This window comes from Bolinopsis microptera, chromosome 13 (genome assembly GCF_026151205.1).
Source record: "Bolinopsis microptera isolate Bmic1 chromosome 13, MBARI_Bmic_1.0, whole genome shotgun sequence".
Taxonomy (NCBI): Eukaryota; Metazoa; Ctenophora; class Tentaculata; order Lobata; family Bolinopsidae; genus Bolinopsis; species Bolinopsis microptera.
The window spans coordinates 11,328,529-11,345,674 of record NC_087084.1 but is presented as its reverse complement, the minus strand read 5'-3'; the positions used below and the strand labels follow the sequence as shown (position 1 = coordinate 11,345,674).

The 17,146-nt window shown below is 35.7% G+C and overlaps 1 protein-coding gene across 1 annotated transcript in view; it reads left to right on the top strand.

Annotated features, from left to right (window-relative positions):
- Positions 1-14,092, top strand: part of LOC134825209 (collagen alpha-1(IV) chain-like) — a 32,492-nt gene extending 18,400 nt beyond the window's left edge. The window contains exons 26-31 of the mRNA XM_063837360.1: positions 151-301; positions 4,541-4,671; positions 12,488-12,595; positions 12,840-12,992; positions 13,200-13,269; positions 13,462-14,092. Coding sequence (XP_063693430.1) covers positions 151-301; positions 4,541-4,671; positions 12,488-12,595; positions 12,840-12,992; positions 13,200-13,269; positions 13,462-13,562 — 714 coding nt within the window. The 3' untranslated portion in view covers positions 13,563-14,092. The remainder of the gene's footprint in view (positions 1-150; positions 302-4,540; positions 4,672-12,487; positions 12,596-12,839; positions 12,993-13,199; positions 13,270-13,461) is intronic.
- The last annotated feature ends 3,054 nt before the right edge of the window (positions 14,093-17,146 follow it).

Here is a 17,146-nt window from a genome sequence, read left to right as displayed (position 1 = left end):
ACCCCCACTCTCATGAATACCCTTACTATTCCCACACTCCCACTCTCATGAATACCCTTACTATTCCCACACTCCCACTCTCATGAATACCCTTACTATTCCTACACTCCCACTCTCATGAATACCCTTACTATTCCTACGCTCCCACAGATCCCAGAGTGCCCTTCAAACCACCTTGCTGTTTGGTCCGGATACAGTCTCCTGTCCCTCACAGCTGGCTTTGTCGTGACCGAGCAGGATCTCGGAGATACCGGATCTTGTGTCGAGCGATTCGACATCATGGCTATGATGGCGTGTCAAGGTTAGTTGTCCTTGAATTATTTCCTTGAGGATATCATAATTATTATCATGGATTCCTCAGCGGTATTTAGGATTGCATGTAGGTTAAATTTGTTCTCACGGATGAATTGTTATGATATAATTACTGCATGGTCTGTAATTTTCGGCATAAGAACTATCCACATACTCACATAAAAAAACCACTTTCTTGTGTCTTGGTACTTCCTTAGTTCCTTTGTAACTGGATTTTCTAAGCCTAGCACGGAAGTGGCTTTATTGCACTTCATTGCGCTTTATTCACGTACTAGTGTAACCCGGCCTTCGGCTGGGATTTCACTTTTTTTTTTATTTGAAAATTCAATTAATCATTATATATATAAATCAAGCGTTACATTTCAGCCATGCAAAATTACAATGACATATTTTGATTACTAAATGATAAATGGTACTGCAATATAAGTTGCTTAATGTTTGGCCGGATGACAACTAACGAGAAAAATAAACTTGATTAAATATAATAATTAATTCGGCTGAACCAACACATAGCAAGAGCCACATTAACGTTGGGGCCGTCTACCAAATTTGAATGACAAACATTAACAAGAAATCAAACATATCATAAATAATTATAAGGATTTTGTTCATTACAATTCCGTCACAACTGATAAAGAAATAAGAAAAGGACAAGCAGATAGGAAATTGGACGGACAGAATTGTAACCAACAAAAACAAATTTCTGAGACTCATAAGACTGATGAGCTAATCTGGCCAGACAGTATCGGCAGCCCAGAGGTACTTGATCAGTTTGGCCTTAAAAGTAGAAATCCGCTCTGACTGCCGGATACATACTGGTAGACTATTCCAATTCAGCATAGATCTATGAAAAAAGCTATTTCGGAAGGCATCCGAGCAGGGCACAGTGGTACTCATGTAAGTTGAAGTATCCGACATATCAATTATTTGAGCATTGTGCCTAGTGTATCGGGTGCCCTCTGGACGGCATAGGACTATATATGTAGGGAGCGAAACTGGAATTATGCTATTCACTATTTTATAGAAGGTCATAAGATCGTTATAAATAAACTTCTGTTTAACAGGGAGAATATTTAGTTTCTTTTGCTCTGTAGCAAGTTTATCGTCATTATAACTGGAGTAAGGTTCACCATTGATCCATTTAATAGCCCTCTTTTGGATAGCAACAAACTGTTGAAGATGAGTTGCAGATTGAGGGGACCATATGACAGAACAATGTTCAAATATAGACCTAATTAACGCTAAATAGAACGATCTTTTCTGCCTTTTATCAGTAGTGAAATGACATGTTCTCTTAAGTAGTCCAAGTCTAGATGTAGCTTTGGAAACAAGCGCTTTACATTGTGCACCCCAATTAAACCTGGAGTTTATTGTGACTCCTAAATCTGACTGAGAGGGCACAAAGTCAATATCACTTCCAGAAAGTTTATAAAAGAAGGTATTGAATGGCAAGTTATCCAGCACGTTTCTTTGCAGGGACACAGAGAGGGCTTTGCACTTTTGTGGGTGGAACTTCATTCGATTTCTCACTGACCAATCATATAATCTATTGATGTCATTTTGGATTATGTGATGGTCAGGGTAACCAAGAATCTCCCTCCAAATTTTAGTGTCATCTGCATAAAGGGCGATATTGGTGCCTTCATAGACACAGGAGAACATGTCATTTATAAATATTACAAACAATAAAGGGCCGAGTATAGAACCTTGAGGGACACCAGACCGAACTGGCAGAGAAGAAGACGTTTGGCCTCCTATCACTACTTGTTGTTGTCGCCCCTCAAGATAGGACTTAATAAATTTAAGCATTAGTCCATCGACATTAAAAATATTCTTTAATTTACTTAAAATGAGGTCATGCGAAACGCTATCAAAGGCTTTCGCAAAATCAAAATATATTATATCAGTCCTGGGATTTCACTGCCGCAGTTAAAAAGGGTAGAAGTATTTACCCGCTGAGTCAGTAAAACATAGTCGCATAATCAGTTCTTTCTCGTGGACAATTAAGTCATTGTTAGGCACCAGTGACACCACCTACCATGATCACAAGGGCCGTAAACTCTGTACCACGTTTACCCTGATTTTTTTGTGAAACTTGGTTTCGAGATAGCAGTTGACCAACAAACTAGGACCAGTGACCAAACTTTTGAGGGGGTCCCCGACCCCAACCGCCAAACGGTGCCCGCGGGGCAGCCACGCCCATATTTGGTCCAAATTAGGCCCAATTTAGCCAAATACCCTGAACATGCCCAAAACCCAGATTTTAGGTGCTTTACTTGTAGCTAGTGGTCCCCTAAACAAGTATATGAATTTTCATCAAGATTGGGCAAAAAATGACTGAGTTATGAGTCAAAAACCATATGACCATATTTGGGCATACGCACCAAATTTGATCGATTTTGGCCCATAAATTGGTAAAATATCAATATTTTTGAATGAAACCAACTTTATATGAAAGGTAAGCTTATACTACACATTCTCTATGATTATCAGCTCAGTATCTACCTAACTGTGGATTCTGTGTGCAAATAATCACAAAAAATGAACAAAATCGTCCATATCTCAGTTCGCGATATTTGCAAAACTGATTTCGCTCAAAACAATAGAACTCAATAGGGTTTCAATATTTTTACATGAAATTTTCAGAATCAACGTAGAATCGCATTTCGACCTTAAGTCTTGTATTGAAATTTTGAGTTAGGCCTTTAAAAAATTGCCAGGCATTTTTCAGAGAGTACAAACCCATCAATTAATACCACTTACCACCGGCCGATTTAAAAAAAATATCCTTATTGGCTTCTTCAGAGTTTTGTCGGCACTATACCGAAAAAAACATTCCCGTAACTCCTCCCTTTTTTTGTATATTTCAAACACACATACACACACACACAGATTTCTTGAGATTATTAAGGTTGATAATTTCTCTTCACCATGGCCTTTATATTGACATAACTGAAAAATGTTGTGAAACCTATCCAGGGTGTTTGTTATAAAACTGTTTTTAATCATAGTTTCGGTCTTTAATTGGTGAGGAGTTCCCCTTTAAAAAGATGTTTTAAGAAAACATATTTCTTAGGCTTAAGTCTTGACTACTGCATGCGTCAACTATCGTAAGTATAGATATCTTGGGAGATTACTTCTTTTATATTTGATCTTATTTTTTAATTTGATCTCTACGTCTCCTCTCACGTGATTTTCCTATTCAATGAAAACAAATCTGACCACAACAATGATTATCAACTTTCATCATGATTTTACAATGATTTTTGTCAGGATAGTAAGATTAGCAGCATATAGTTAATTTGGTTTTTGAATTGGATACTTGATCAATCTTAAATACAACTTATAGGATTAGACCATGATAAGGCACTCAAATTTATTGTTGCTTCACTATATATCTTAAATTGTTGTACTTATGACATGAATAGGGAATGGAAAATTCCCTAAAGCTCAAAATAATCCGGTCGAGAACAGGGCGTAATTTCATTATACTAGTCCAAGCTCTCACAAGTGAAAGCGAGGATGTAGATATTCAATTATTCAGCATTTCTGCAAAAATAATAAAATTGTCGACAACCGTTAGAAATTTAAAGAATTCCAAACAATCCACGTCATACATTCGCATATTCTGCAGAGGTGCTCCTTATGAACCGTACTTTTAAAAGTACCGTGGAAGAATATGGGTTAATACCAGGCCATACAAACCCCCGTACATTTCCGTAATCACTTAAACATGATTATACCACATAATGGTGTAATAATTATGCCACATAATCATGTCATTCTGTAATGAAAAGATTGGTGTTTATCAAATACCAGCAACATTCTTAAATCATGACACAAAACTTCAACCGACACCTTGTGGTCCGGACTACAGCAGCCTACAGTGGCATTTTACAATTCATATTTAACGATTCATGATCAACTTAATTCACGGGTATGTGAATAATTATTATTCACATTTTAAATTCAGCATAATGTCGGGTAGTAAACACGAACAGTCCGTTGGTCTATGGGACTACGCACGAAAATATCTTTGTTTATTCTTAAGCATCTTTTTCAGCAGTATGAAACAAAAGGAAACATGTTAGGTGTCAATATTTTTGGACGTGAGGAGAGTTAGGATTCTTCAAACTGCATTAAATTAATTCCTTCTGTAACGTCCTCAACAAATGTAATAGATTTGTAGTGTTGTAATTAGTTTAATATTTGACACTTTTCCTGCCAGGTAACGATGTGTGCAGACAAGCTGTCAGAACAGAGCGATCTTACTGGCTGGTTAACTCGGATCTGGAGGATCCACCTCTCAAACCAATGGCTGATATCGATTCTATCACTCCTTATATCTCCAGATGTGTTGTAAGTAAAACTTTTAGAAACTTTTAGAACTAGCAATCTCATGAGTAATATGACATAGAAAATTATCTGGTCTAAAAACCCTTTTGTTTGTATTTTGTCCGTCAGTGAGAACCATGATAGTCACCAGTTCTCACTGAACAAGTCATTTGCAAGTGTTACTGTCTTTTCTCACAATCCCCAGACAACTGCAACAGTACAACAGCTCTTTACAGGGTGATATAGAAATAACGGTGAAATAGCGTGTATCCGTCTAGGGCAGTTTCTGGTGGGTCTTGACTCCGAGATATATGAGTAGCGGCTTACTTTCTTGTGGCTAACTGTACCTAACTCCGTGACCCCTTTTTACAGACAATCTACATTCAAAGGAGTCACCTCCTTGTTTCTATGCCGGTCCTAAATAGTATATAGATCAGTAATCGCTATCAATAGACTCTTTTTTAAATACAGAGCTGCAAATAAAATCAGACAATCAGTAAGGCACCCCTACGATAACCATGAAATTAATATTTCCCGGCTGGTCCCCTCCCTTCAAGTGAATAATTGGTGACTTTGTCTATCAGGGAGCACGCTGTAACACTAACATCCCGTACGATATTTCTGACGCCCTATTTTATTTCTGAATATGACTCCTGCACCCTGCAGTTCTATTTTAAGATACTCCTGACATCCTGTCTCCGCTGCTAAGATCTATACTCCTAGTCCTGCAGGGTAGAAGAATCGTACAGCTTGAAAAAAATGAACACTATCACCTTAATAATCCCAGAATGTTTGTGTGTGTGTGTGTATGTGTGTTTTGTCTGTCCGCGTGTAATTTCAGAGTGGCTTAATCAAAAAAACGGTAAGAGTTACGGGGCCAGTTTTTTGGTATAGTGCCGACAAAACTATGAGGAAGTCAAATGGTTTTTTTTTTTAAATCGGCAGGTGGTAAGTGGTTTAATTGATGGTTTTGTACCACAAATGTTACATAAAATGGCTTGAGCAGAACGGCAAGAGTTACGGGGCTCACTCTCTCTCATTACTGTATATTATGTAGCTGCATAAGTGCATAAGTAGCGTCATAATTGGGTTAGCCCAGGAAGATTCGCTAAAATGTTATACCATAAGCTTTTTTTTTCTTTTTTTTACCATAAGCTTATTAGGGAGTTAGGGGAGAGGGGACTGTTAGTGCTTTAGTGTTTGGGGTCTGTTTGGACTGCAGAGAGAGAGTTCATACGACAATGTTATGCGTGTTTCCAAATATAATAGGCGGGTGTGGCATGCGGAGTTAACAAGGGTTAATTTCTATAAAGATACTATTGGGTCACCTAATGCGGGTTTTGACTCGGCGGGGAATTTTTCCTACCCTTTTAAACTGCGGCAGTGAAATCACGGCCGAAGTATCAATAGAATCGCTATTATCCCTAACATAATCCTTCAAAATCAAGGATGGCCAGCGCCGTGTTGGCTAAAAATAACCTAAAAAACCATTTCTAACGACTATAACGACTATTGGCCAATGACATGTACATAAAATAATACAATGTTTATTCGCCAGGGTTTAGGATACCAGTTATAACATGTGCCATGTGAAATATTGGATATACTATAGTTATACCTACAAAATATATACCAAGTGTTTTGTATTCCGCAGAAGTTTTCAATTTCTCTACTGAGATGGATGGAGCTTTGTGTGAAAACTACGTAGTGAAAGCTGGTTTTTGACTGAAATATAAACTACAGCGAAACCCTGATTTACCGCGCCCCGATTTACCGCGAACCCCGATTTACCGCAAAAGTTTCCTTTCCCCCAAACTCCGCGGTAATTCTGGGTATTACTTTAATAAGATTGCATAATATATTATAACCTATTTGGTACATAAGAGCCTTTTTAGAACAATCGATGTATAATTCAGAATATGATAATCCCCATTTATAACGAATTCTTTCGAAGATTCGGGAATAATACTCTATCAGAGACAGGGTCATGATAGACTCCCAAGAATTCAATTAGACTAAGTCTGCAGGAATCTATACAGCAATCGAGATTATCCAATCTATCAGTCGAAAATCTGCTGATCTTTAAAAGTTCGGACGTGACCAAACGTTTGCACTAAATCAACATTAATGTTCCTATGTTATGACTTTATTAGACTACAAAGGCTAAGACGCACTACTATCAATATAATCGCTATTATCCCTAAATCAATACTTCAAAGTCAAGGATGGCCAGCGCCGTGTTGCTAAAAATAACTTTAAAAACCATTTCTAACGACTAAACCGACTATTGGCCAATGACATGTTGATGTACGTAAAATAATACATGTGATTAGTCCTAAACCCTGGCGAATAAACAATGATACTATTCAGTACTGTACTGAATAGTAGCACTGTTTATTCGCCAGGGTTTACGATACGAGTTAATAAAACAAATATTTAATAAAACAAATAATTATTTTTCAAGCACAATCAAACAATATCAATAATTTATAAATCAGGGGAGGTTTCAAGTGCCGAAGGCCACTGCTTATCTTTAGGATTTGAGAGTGACCTGTGCTTGAAACCCCCTCAACCATCCACTTATACGTCAATATACTTATTATACAAATATAGAAAAATATAATAATCTAAAATTGCCTATTGGTCTAGTTTGGTGACACAGGAGAGCCCAGTTGAGTTTTAGTTTAGGTTTTGGTTTTAAATCATAGTTTAAAAGGTTAGCCATGTTTCATGGCAGAGATAGATATCATGTGTGCAGAGCCGTACCGGATGTAGAATTTGAGATATAATATAGATTAGTTACCATGTATTAGGGTCATCTCGATTTTGGAAGGATAGCAAGTGCTTTTTAAGGTTAGATTTAATAATACCTGACGAGGCTGATAAGTCTGAATTTTTGGAAGAACCCGGGATTATTATCCCATCTTCATTAGCATCACATATTTCGAATACATAGGGGATGAGATCATCCCACATTTTTGTAGAGGTGTACAAAAAGTTCTGTTGGGAGATATCTAACCTGATCAGTAATGGGACAATCAGACGAAGTTTATCATTTCTAGGACAGAACTTGAAAAGATCTTTAATCGACTGGGGGACATCAAATTTAAGAATTTTGAATAGTTCCATAAATGTATGGTACATGTGCAGATTCTCTAGGTTCATAATTTTCTGCTCAGTGATCAATAGCGGTTTAGTGTGTTCAAGACAGTAGTTCTTGCTAGCTATATGTTCGTTATAAGTTCTTGAACGTGCACAGGTTAAGTAGTATTCTTTATGATCAAAATTGGGAATGTTACCAAATAGCAGTTTTATACATCGTTTTTCAATTGCAAATATGTTATTCAGCTTATGTTTAGGGATCCCACCCCAGCAACTTATACAATAGCTAAGATGTGACATAAAAAGAGCATTGTATAGTTTCAAATATTCAGATTTGGGAATGAATTTGCAAATTCTCTTAATCGATGCTACTAGAGTTCAGCTTTAAAGATAAATGATTAAGATGTGTTATAACATGTGCCATGTGAAATATTGGATATATTATAGTTATACCTACAAAATATATACCAAGTGTTTTGTATTACGCAGAATTCTCCGCAGAACTCAGCTCTGAGTTCTGCGGATCTGAATATTTGAAACTATACAATGCTCTTTTTATGTCACATCTAAGCTATTGTAAAATTATGAACCTGAAGAATCTGCACATGTACCATACATTTATGGAACTATTCAAAATTCTCAAATTTGATGTCCCCCAGTCGATTAAAGATCTATTCAAGTTTTTTTTTTTTAATCAATAAACTTTCAAATTGTTACACAAATACATCATTTTATTTCAAAGAAAATATCGCCGAATGACCTTACATGCCTTGACAAGTGACCGAGTGTAAACTGTCCTGTCCTAGAAACTGTTCTGTCCTAGAAATGATAAACTTCGTCTGATTGTCCCATTATTGATCAGGTTAGATATCTCCCAACAGAACTTTTTGTACACCTCTACAAAAACGTGACCAAACGTTTGCACTAAATCAACATTAATGTTCCTATGTTATGACTTTATTAGACTACAAAGGCTAAGACGCACTACTATCAATATAATCACTATTATCCCTAAATCAATACTTCAAAGTCAAGGATGGCCAGCGCCGTGTTGCTAAAAATAACTTTAAAAACCATTTCTAACGACTAAACCGACTATTGGCCAATGACATGTTGATGTACGTAAAATAATACATGTGATTAGTCCTAAACCCTGGCGAATAAACAATGATACTATTCAGTACTGTACTGAATAGTAGCACTGTTTATTCGCCAGGGTTTACGATACGAGTTAATAAAACAAATATTTAATAAAACAAATAATTATTTTTCAAGCACAATCAAACAATATCAATAATTTATAAATCAGGGGAGGTTTCAAGTGCCGAAGGCCACTGCTTATCTTTAGGATTTGAGAGTGACCTGTGCTTGAAACCCCCTCAACCATCCACTTATACGTCAATATACTTATTATACAAATATAGAAAAATATAATAATCTAAAATTGCCTATTGGTCTAGTTTGGTGACACAGGAGAGCCCAGTTGAGTTTTAGTTTAGGTTTTGGTTTTAAATCATAGTTTAAAAGGTTAGCCATGTTTCATGGCAGAGATAGATATCATGTGTGCAGAGCCGTACCGGATGTAGAATTTGAGATATAATATAGATTAGTTACCATGTATTAGGGTCATCTCGATTTTGGAAGGATAGCAAGTGCTTTTTAAGGTTAGATTTAATAATACCTGACGAGGCTGATAAGTCTGAATTTTTGGAAGAACCCGGGATTATTATCCCATCTTCATTAGCATCACATATTTCGAATACATAGGGGATGAGATCATCCCACATTTTTGTAGAGGTGTACAAAAAGTTCTGTTGGGAGATATCTAACCTGATCAGTAATGGGACAATCAGACGAAGTTTATCATTTCTAGGACAGAACTTGAAAAGATCTTTAATCGACTGGGGGACATCAAATTTAAGAATTTTGAATAGTTCCATAAATGTATGGTACATGTGCAGATTCTCTAGGTTCATAATTTTCTGCTCAGTGATCAATAGCGGTTTAGTGTGTTCAAGACAGTAGTTCTTGCTAGCTATATGTTCGTTATAAGTTCTTGAACGTGCACAGGTTAAGTAGTATTCTTTATGATCAAAATTGGGAATGTTACCAAATAGCAGTTTTATACATCGTTTTTCAATTGCAAATATGTTATTCAGCTTATGTTTAGGGATCCCACCCCAGCAACTTATACAATAGCTAAGATGTGACATAAAAAGAGCATTGTATAGTTTCAAATATTCAGATTTGGGAATGAATTTGCAAATTCTCTTAATCGATGCTACTAGAGTTCAGCTTTAAAGATAAATGATTAAGATGTGTTATAACATGTGCCATGTGAAATATTGGATATATTATAGTTATACCTACAAAATATATACCAAGTGTTTTGTATTACGCAGAATTCTCCGCAGAACTCAGCACTGAGTTCTGCGGATCTGAATATTTGAAACTATACAATGCTCTTTTTATGTCACATCTAAGCTATTGTAAAATTATGAACCTGAAGAATCTGCACATGTACCATACATTTATGGAACTATTCAAAATTCTCAAATTTGATGTCCCCCAGTCGATTAAAGATCTTTTCAAGTTTTTTTTTAAATCAATAAACTTTCAAATTGTTACACAAATACATCATTTTATTTCAAAGAAAATATCGCCGAATGACCTTACATGCCTTGACAAGTGACCGAGTGTAAACTGTCCTGTCCTAGAAACTGTTCTGTCCTAGAAATGATAAACTTCGTCTGATTGTCCCATTATTGATCAGGTTAGATATCTCCCAACAGAACTTTTTGTACACCTCTATAAAAATGTGGGATGATCTCATCCCCTATGTATTCGAAATATGTGATGCTAATGAAGATGGGATAATAATCCCGGGTTCTTCCAAAAATTCAGACTTATCAGCCTCGTCAGGTATTATTAAATCTAACCTTAAAAAGCACTTGCTATCCTTCCAAAATCGAGATGACCCTAATACATGGTAACTAATCTATATTATATCTCAAATTCTACATCCGGTACGGCTCTGCACACATGATATCTATCTCTGCCATGAAACATGGCTAACCTTTTAAACTATGATTTAAAACCAAAACCTAAACTAAAACTCAACTGGGCTCTCCTGTGTCACCAAACTAGACCAATAGGCAATTTTAGATTATTATATTTTTCTATATTTGTATAATAAGTATATTGACGTATAAGTGGATGGTTGAGGGGGTTTCAAGCACAGGTCACTCTCAAATCCTAAAGATAAGCAGTGGCCTTCGGCACTTGAAACCTCTTCAAACCTCCCCTGATTTATAAATTATTGATATTAAAAATAAATATTTGTTTTATTAAATATTTGTTTTATTAACTCGTATCGTAAACCCTGGCGAATAAACATTGCTACTATTCAGTACAGTACTGAATAGTATCATTGTTTATTCGCCAGGGTTTAGGACTAATCACATGTATTATTTTATGTACATCAACATGTCATTGGCCAATAGTCGGTTTAGTCGTTAGAAATGGTTTTTAAAGTTATTTTTAGCAACACGGCGCTGGCCATCCTTGACTTAGAAGTATTGATTTAGGGATAATAGCGATTATATTGATAGTAGTGTGTCTTAGCCTTTGTAGTCTAATAAAGTAATAACATTAATGTGATTTAGTGCAAAGTTTGGTCACGTCCGAACTTTTAAAGATCAGCAGATTTTCGACTGATAGATTGGATAATCTCGATTGCTGTATAAATTCCTGCAGACTTAGTCTAATTGCATTCTTGGGAGTCTATCATGACCCTGTCTCTGATAGAGTATTATTCCCGAATCTTCGAAAGAATTCGTTATAAATGGGATTATCATATTCTTGATTTATACATCGATTGTTCTAAAAAGGCTCTTATGTACCAAATAGGTTATATTATGCAATCTTATTAAAGTAAAACCCCGATTTACCGCGGAGTTTGGGGGAAAGGAAACTTTCGCGGTAAATCGGGGTTCGCGGTAAATCGGGGCGCGGTAAATCAGGGTTTCACTGATTTACCGTGAAACTTCTGCGGCGCAGAAGTTTTCAATTTGTCTACTGAGATGGATGGAGCTTTTGTGTGAAAACTACGTAGTGAACGCTGGTTTTTGACTGAAACATAAACTACAGTGAAACCCTGATTACCGCTCCCCAATTTACCGCGAACCCCGATTTAACCACGAAAGTTTCCTTTCCCCCAAACTCCGCGGTAAATCGGGGTTTTACTTTAATAAGATTGCATAATATAACCTATTTGGTACATAAGAGCCTTTTTAGAACAATTGATGTATATTCAAGAATATGATAATCTCCATTTATAACGAATTCTATCGAAGATTCGGAATAGTACTCTATCAGAGACAGGGTCATGATAGAGTCCCAAGAATGCAATTAGACCAAGTCTGCAGGAATCTATACAGCAATCGAGATTATCCAATCTATCAGTCGAAAATCTGCTGATCTTTAATAGTTCGGACTAAAAGTTTGCATTAAATCACATTAGTGTTATTACTTTATTAGACTTCAAAGGCTGGCTTCGAGATTTTTACGGGAAAATGATATTTTTATATAATATATGGATTGCCTAGAAAGACAAAAGCACTGTTTCCTTTAATTATCACCAAGGATCAGTTATCAATCTCACCATTTTATTCAATCGACTCTCTACTTATTTCACAAATCAAAAAATTTCCCTTCAATAATTCCAACCATCCTGCAGGCCTGTATGGGAACTCAAGCTCCTATCGTGAAGCACTCCACAGATGTTGCTGCACCAGTTTGTGATCCAGGATGGAGCGAGCTCTGGACTGGATTCAGTTACATCATGGTAATTAATAACATTTTACATATGACAACTTTGTTATCTGTCGATAAACAATTATTGGCCTCATAGAGCACGGTTGACACGCAGTTAATCAAATTTGGCTAACTGGTTGATAATAGCGAGCCCCAATGGGATATTGCTTCGAAGGACAAATAATCATAAATGATATTATAATCTCCACGAAGTAAAAATCACGTACTCTACTAAAATGTTTAATTGTTGATAACCTCACACCACCATTACACAGGGCAAGTCCGGTAAAATGGGCATGGGACAACAACTGAAGTCTGTAGGATCCTGCCACGAGACCATGAGTAACCCTATGTTCATTGAGTGCAATGGACGAGGAACCTGCTCCTTCTTCACTAATAATATCGACTTCTGGCTCGCAAGAAATCCGGTATGATAACATTTATGAACAACATACTTTTTAAATTATTGCTTGTTTGTTAGCAATGAATTCGTTAGGTGCAGTTGTTGGTTAATTTATAAAATAATTTTATATCGCACATATCATGTTTCAATAGAATTTTATGCTGCTCAAAATTACCAATAATTACGGCACATTATTCAATATTATCTTTTTTATCGACGAACAATAATTCAGGACCTCCTACAACCCGGTATGTGGGGTATGGGAAGCGTATACAACGGAGTTGATGACATTAAGGATAGAGGTTTGTTGCATTTTTATTATCCATTGTTTATTTGATCTTTGTTAATTAAGTTAGCCATTTTACCCTAACTATTAAATTTCTTGTCACTTTCTATGCCGAATGATAAATATAAAATAATTAAAAGTTTAATACTACCGTAGTCAAGATAACAATATTATTAAGATAATTAAACTAACCTTACAAAACTACCAGGAGTTGCACGTTGTGTGGTATGCCTCAAGACCCCCTACGCTGAAGGCCAAGTCTTCCAACTTGGTGGCGGAAGGTATTACATGAACGCTGCACCTGAGTAAATCTAAACAGACTTTAGGAACCAAATCTGAGACAAGTAAAATTCTTCTTTGATATTTTATTGTTGTTCAAAATTGCTTTATTTATTGACAATGACCACGAGTAACTAGTGAAAGAGGGTTTATACCGCAGGGTTTTTTAATTAAGATGATCGCTTTGATAGCTGCTTTTGTACAGTAGAGAAGAGGTGTTTAAAGTAAATTTATACGCTAGTTTACAGTTGATGATTAAATTTCTTTTTATGATTTTATCGCTAAATTATTTTCTACAATTATTATTTTTCTTTTAGCTTTCCTGTAAAATATTGTTATCTTGACTACGGTAGTAATTGCTTGCATTCGGGATTTGCCTGCACTTTTCAGAAATCCCATTTTTTACTGGTTGCAAACTATTTTGTATGGTTATATCATAATTAATTATAAGATCCTGTGATTAATTATGATATAGTTATATTTATATGCTCGATTTGAGAGATGTTTATAATAATATATTCTTCATACTCTACGCGCATTTCATATAACTCAATGAGTAACATGTGACTTTATCTGCTTACCCTTCCCAATGAAAGTGAAACAGTATAATTATAAAATTCATTTCAAAAATAGTAAAGCTTCCCAAAATAAACACTGTCAAGAAATATTTCTATTCAAATCTAAAAAACAATAACTTTTAAACAAAATAATAAACACTAAACTATTTTTATAGCATGGTTTTGTTCGGTAGCGTAAAACGAGAAATTGAGGTTGCAAAACTAAATAACAAATAAACCGCAAATAATGAAAGTTGCGTTGTATTAAAGTAATAAAGTTCTGGCTGCTCCTTAATCGTCAAGCCCGTCCGAGTCCTCATAGTCCGTCCGAGTCCTCATAGTCAAGTGGAGTGGTCAGAGAGCCAACATATACACAGGAACCACCTGCAGTCTTGGCGGGACTGCTGGTTGTATTTCTAGCAGGGTCTTCCTGGAGCAGAAAATTGTTATTTTGCTCCCCTAATTGTAGTCCAGTGCCGTGTTCGCGGTACTCGTAGACATCCGCAGGCTCATCACTGAACACACATTGCTCATTTTGTTCTGCAAACCTTCTGTTTGAGCTGGGAAAGTATGTTTATTGAACTTTATGTCACATTCGTTTCCCACAATGTGTTGTTTCGGTTCAAAATGAAACTTGAAGTTTTGATTGGAGTGTCTGCTTCCTGAATAAATATCCTTAATTGACGTGATTATAAATATACCTTGACGGAAATTACTTGAACGCTGGAGGCCCTAGCGTTCAGGTTAATGTCCGTTCAAGTAAAGTCCGTTCAATTAATGTCCGTCCAACTCCAAGTTAAAGTCCGTCAAAATTTTTCCATTTAGAACTTTTTGTCCAGAATATGACAACTTTTTAATTTCAGTAAATTTCAATTGCTATCATTAAAATAAACAATATCGTTGAATCAATAAAAACAAGGTATCATAAAATTTTAACAATCTGAATTTTAAATATCACATTATTGCATGATATTCACTATCTTGAAGTTGATCTTCGGCTTCTTCTACCTCATTTTGTCTTACAACTGGTTGTCTGTCCAACTCGTAGTCGTACCGGGCAATGAACGATCCCAACTGATCTACTAGAGAAATACTTGAATGCCTAAAGTACTGCAGCTTAAGCTTTATCTCTAGCTCCCCACTTGGTATAGGCGACCTTCGGTGGCTTATGTCAGCTACGATACCTTCTACCATACCACCCATCTCGATAAAGTAGAAGACAAACCGGGATATCTCCCTGCACGAAAACCCATTTGATGAAGATTATATGTGATATTAGATAATGATCATGTACACATATTTTAACATTTTTACTTATTATAGACTGCTTTTCTTGCTTAGTGTATAAAAATGGATTTAAAAATCATTTGCTAAAATCAAAAAAAAAACGTTTAAAAAAAAGTTCAACAAAATTCGGATTTTTTTATGGTTTTGATTGCCTTCTAGCGTTCATATAAATGTCCGTCCATAATTATGTCCGTTCAAGTAATATCCGTCCAAATAAGGTCCGATAAGGTAGGCACTAATTAATTAATGGCTATATGTTTTACTGAACATTTTGACGCATTGACTTGATATGACATTTGACAACATTTTTTCACTTTTGCATCTTCAGTAGAGTTAAGTATAATACAAATAGTTAACTTTATTTGCAGCAACAATATTGGTAAACATCCAGAGCATGGGTCAGCAGTATTTTAAAAACTGAGCTTAGATCACCAAAGAAGTGGTAAGCAATACAAAATGGAAAATCATATTTTCCCATTTTCGGAAATAATATTTCTTGAACCCAGTATCTCACAAATCAGTTTACTGGGATTTTGATTGTGTGTTACATTTTTGCGTTTTGTTTGGAATGAAAAATCGTCGGAATAGGAAGAGGCATTTTTGGAAAATTTATATAGATACTTCTTAAATGAAAAGGGGGCACTTTTAAATATTGTCATTCTGAAATAAAATTTGCTTCAACATAGTTTAAATTTTTGCGAATTCTTCGTAACAGATGTATTACTATGAGTATTTATCCTATTGTGACCGCAGATCGGGTCTTTCACTTTAAGTTATATCTTGGTTTTATCTAGATTCTTGCTAGTCTATTGCTCGCTTCTCTCACGTATCAGGAAGCTTGAAAAGAGCGCCGCGCACAGGTAAATCTCGGTTCTTCCCTGGTATTTTTACTTACTATCCCAGATACTTTTATTGAAACGCAAGTGTGAACTGTGAACGATCAGAAGAGCCGCAAATAAACTATTTATCTCACGTCACTCATTGTCCAATATTTAACAAATGTATGTGACTGAGACAAGGTCTCTGGTCGGGCAATAAATTTCTCAGGATGCATATTTGCTTTACTAATTGCAAATACAATCGAATCTTCAGGTTGACAATAGTCATGGCCATTATTATTGATTGATGAAAAGAGATTCCCAAAACTTGTTATTGTGTAAAAAGACGTGTTCACTCTTTAGTCAATGAAAAGTAGTTTTAAGAAATGAGAAAGCATCTTTTTACTAATAATCTCTAGCCAAAATGGCGGTGACCATTGTCAACTTGAATATTAAAACTTGTGCATAAAATAGCTAATGACCCCAACATATCATTATAATCATAATGAAGTAATGCAGTAATGCATTGTGTTACAATTACACAATGCCATTGCGACCAGCGACGCGACGATAACATTTTATGAAATTATGAGATAGTGAATATTTTCCCTAGGATTTTCCCTAGAATATTCCCTAAAATATTTTCCCTAGAATTGACGTATATAATTATCAATTATACCCTCCATTGTCCATGCTCCAGCTGAGAGTTTACTGAAACCACAATTTACCGGGATTTTCTGGGGAATGTTGAATCGTTAGTCCTGTTAAATCAGCTGTAGGTTTAACAATTAACATGAGTTATTTAGTGTTTAGATTTAGAATGCTCGATTAACTAAAATGGAACTATGTCGTACACTTTGCACTTGCACAGGCCAGAAATAAAACAAACAAAAACCGAATCATATTATAATTATAGGGTAACCTTCTCTACCTTAAAATGCACATTTGGTTG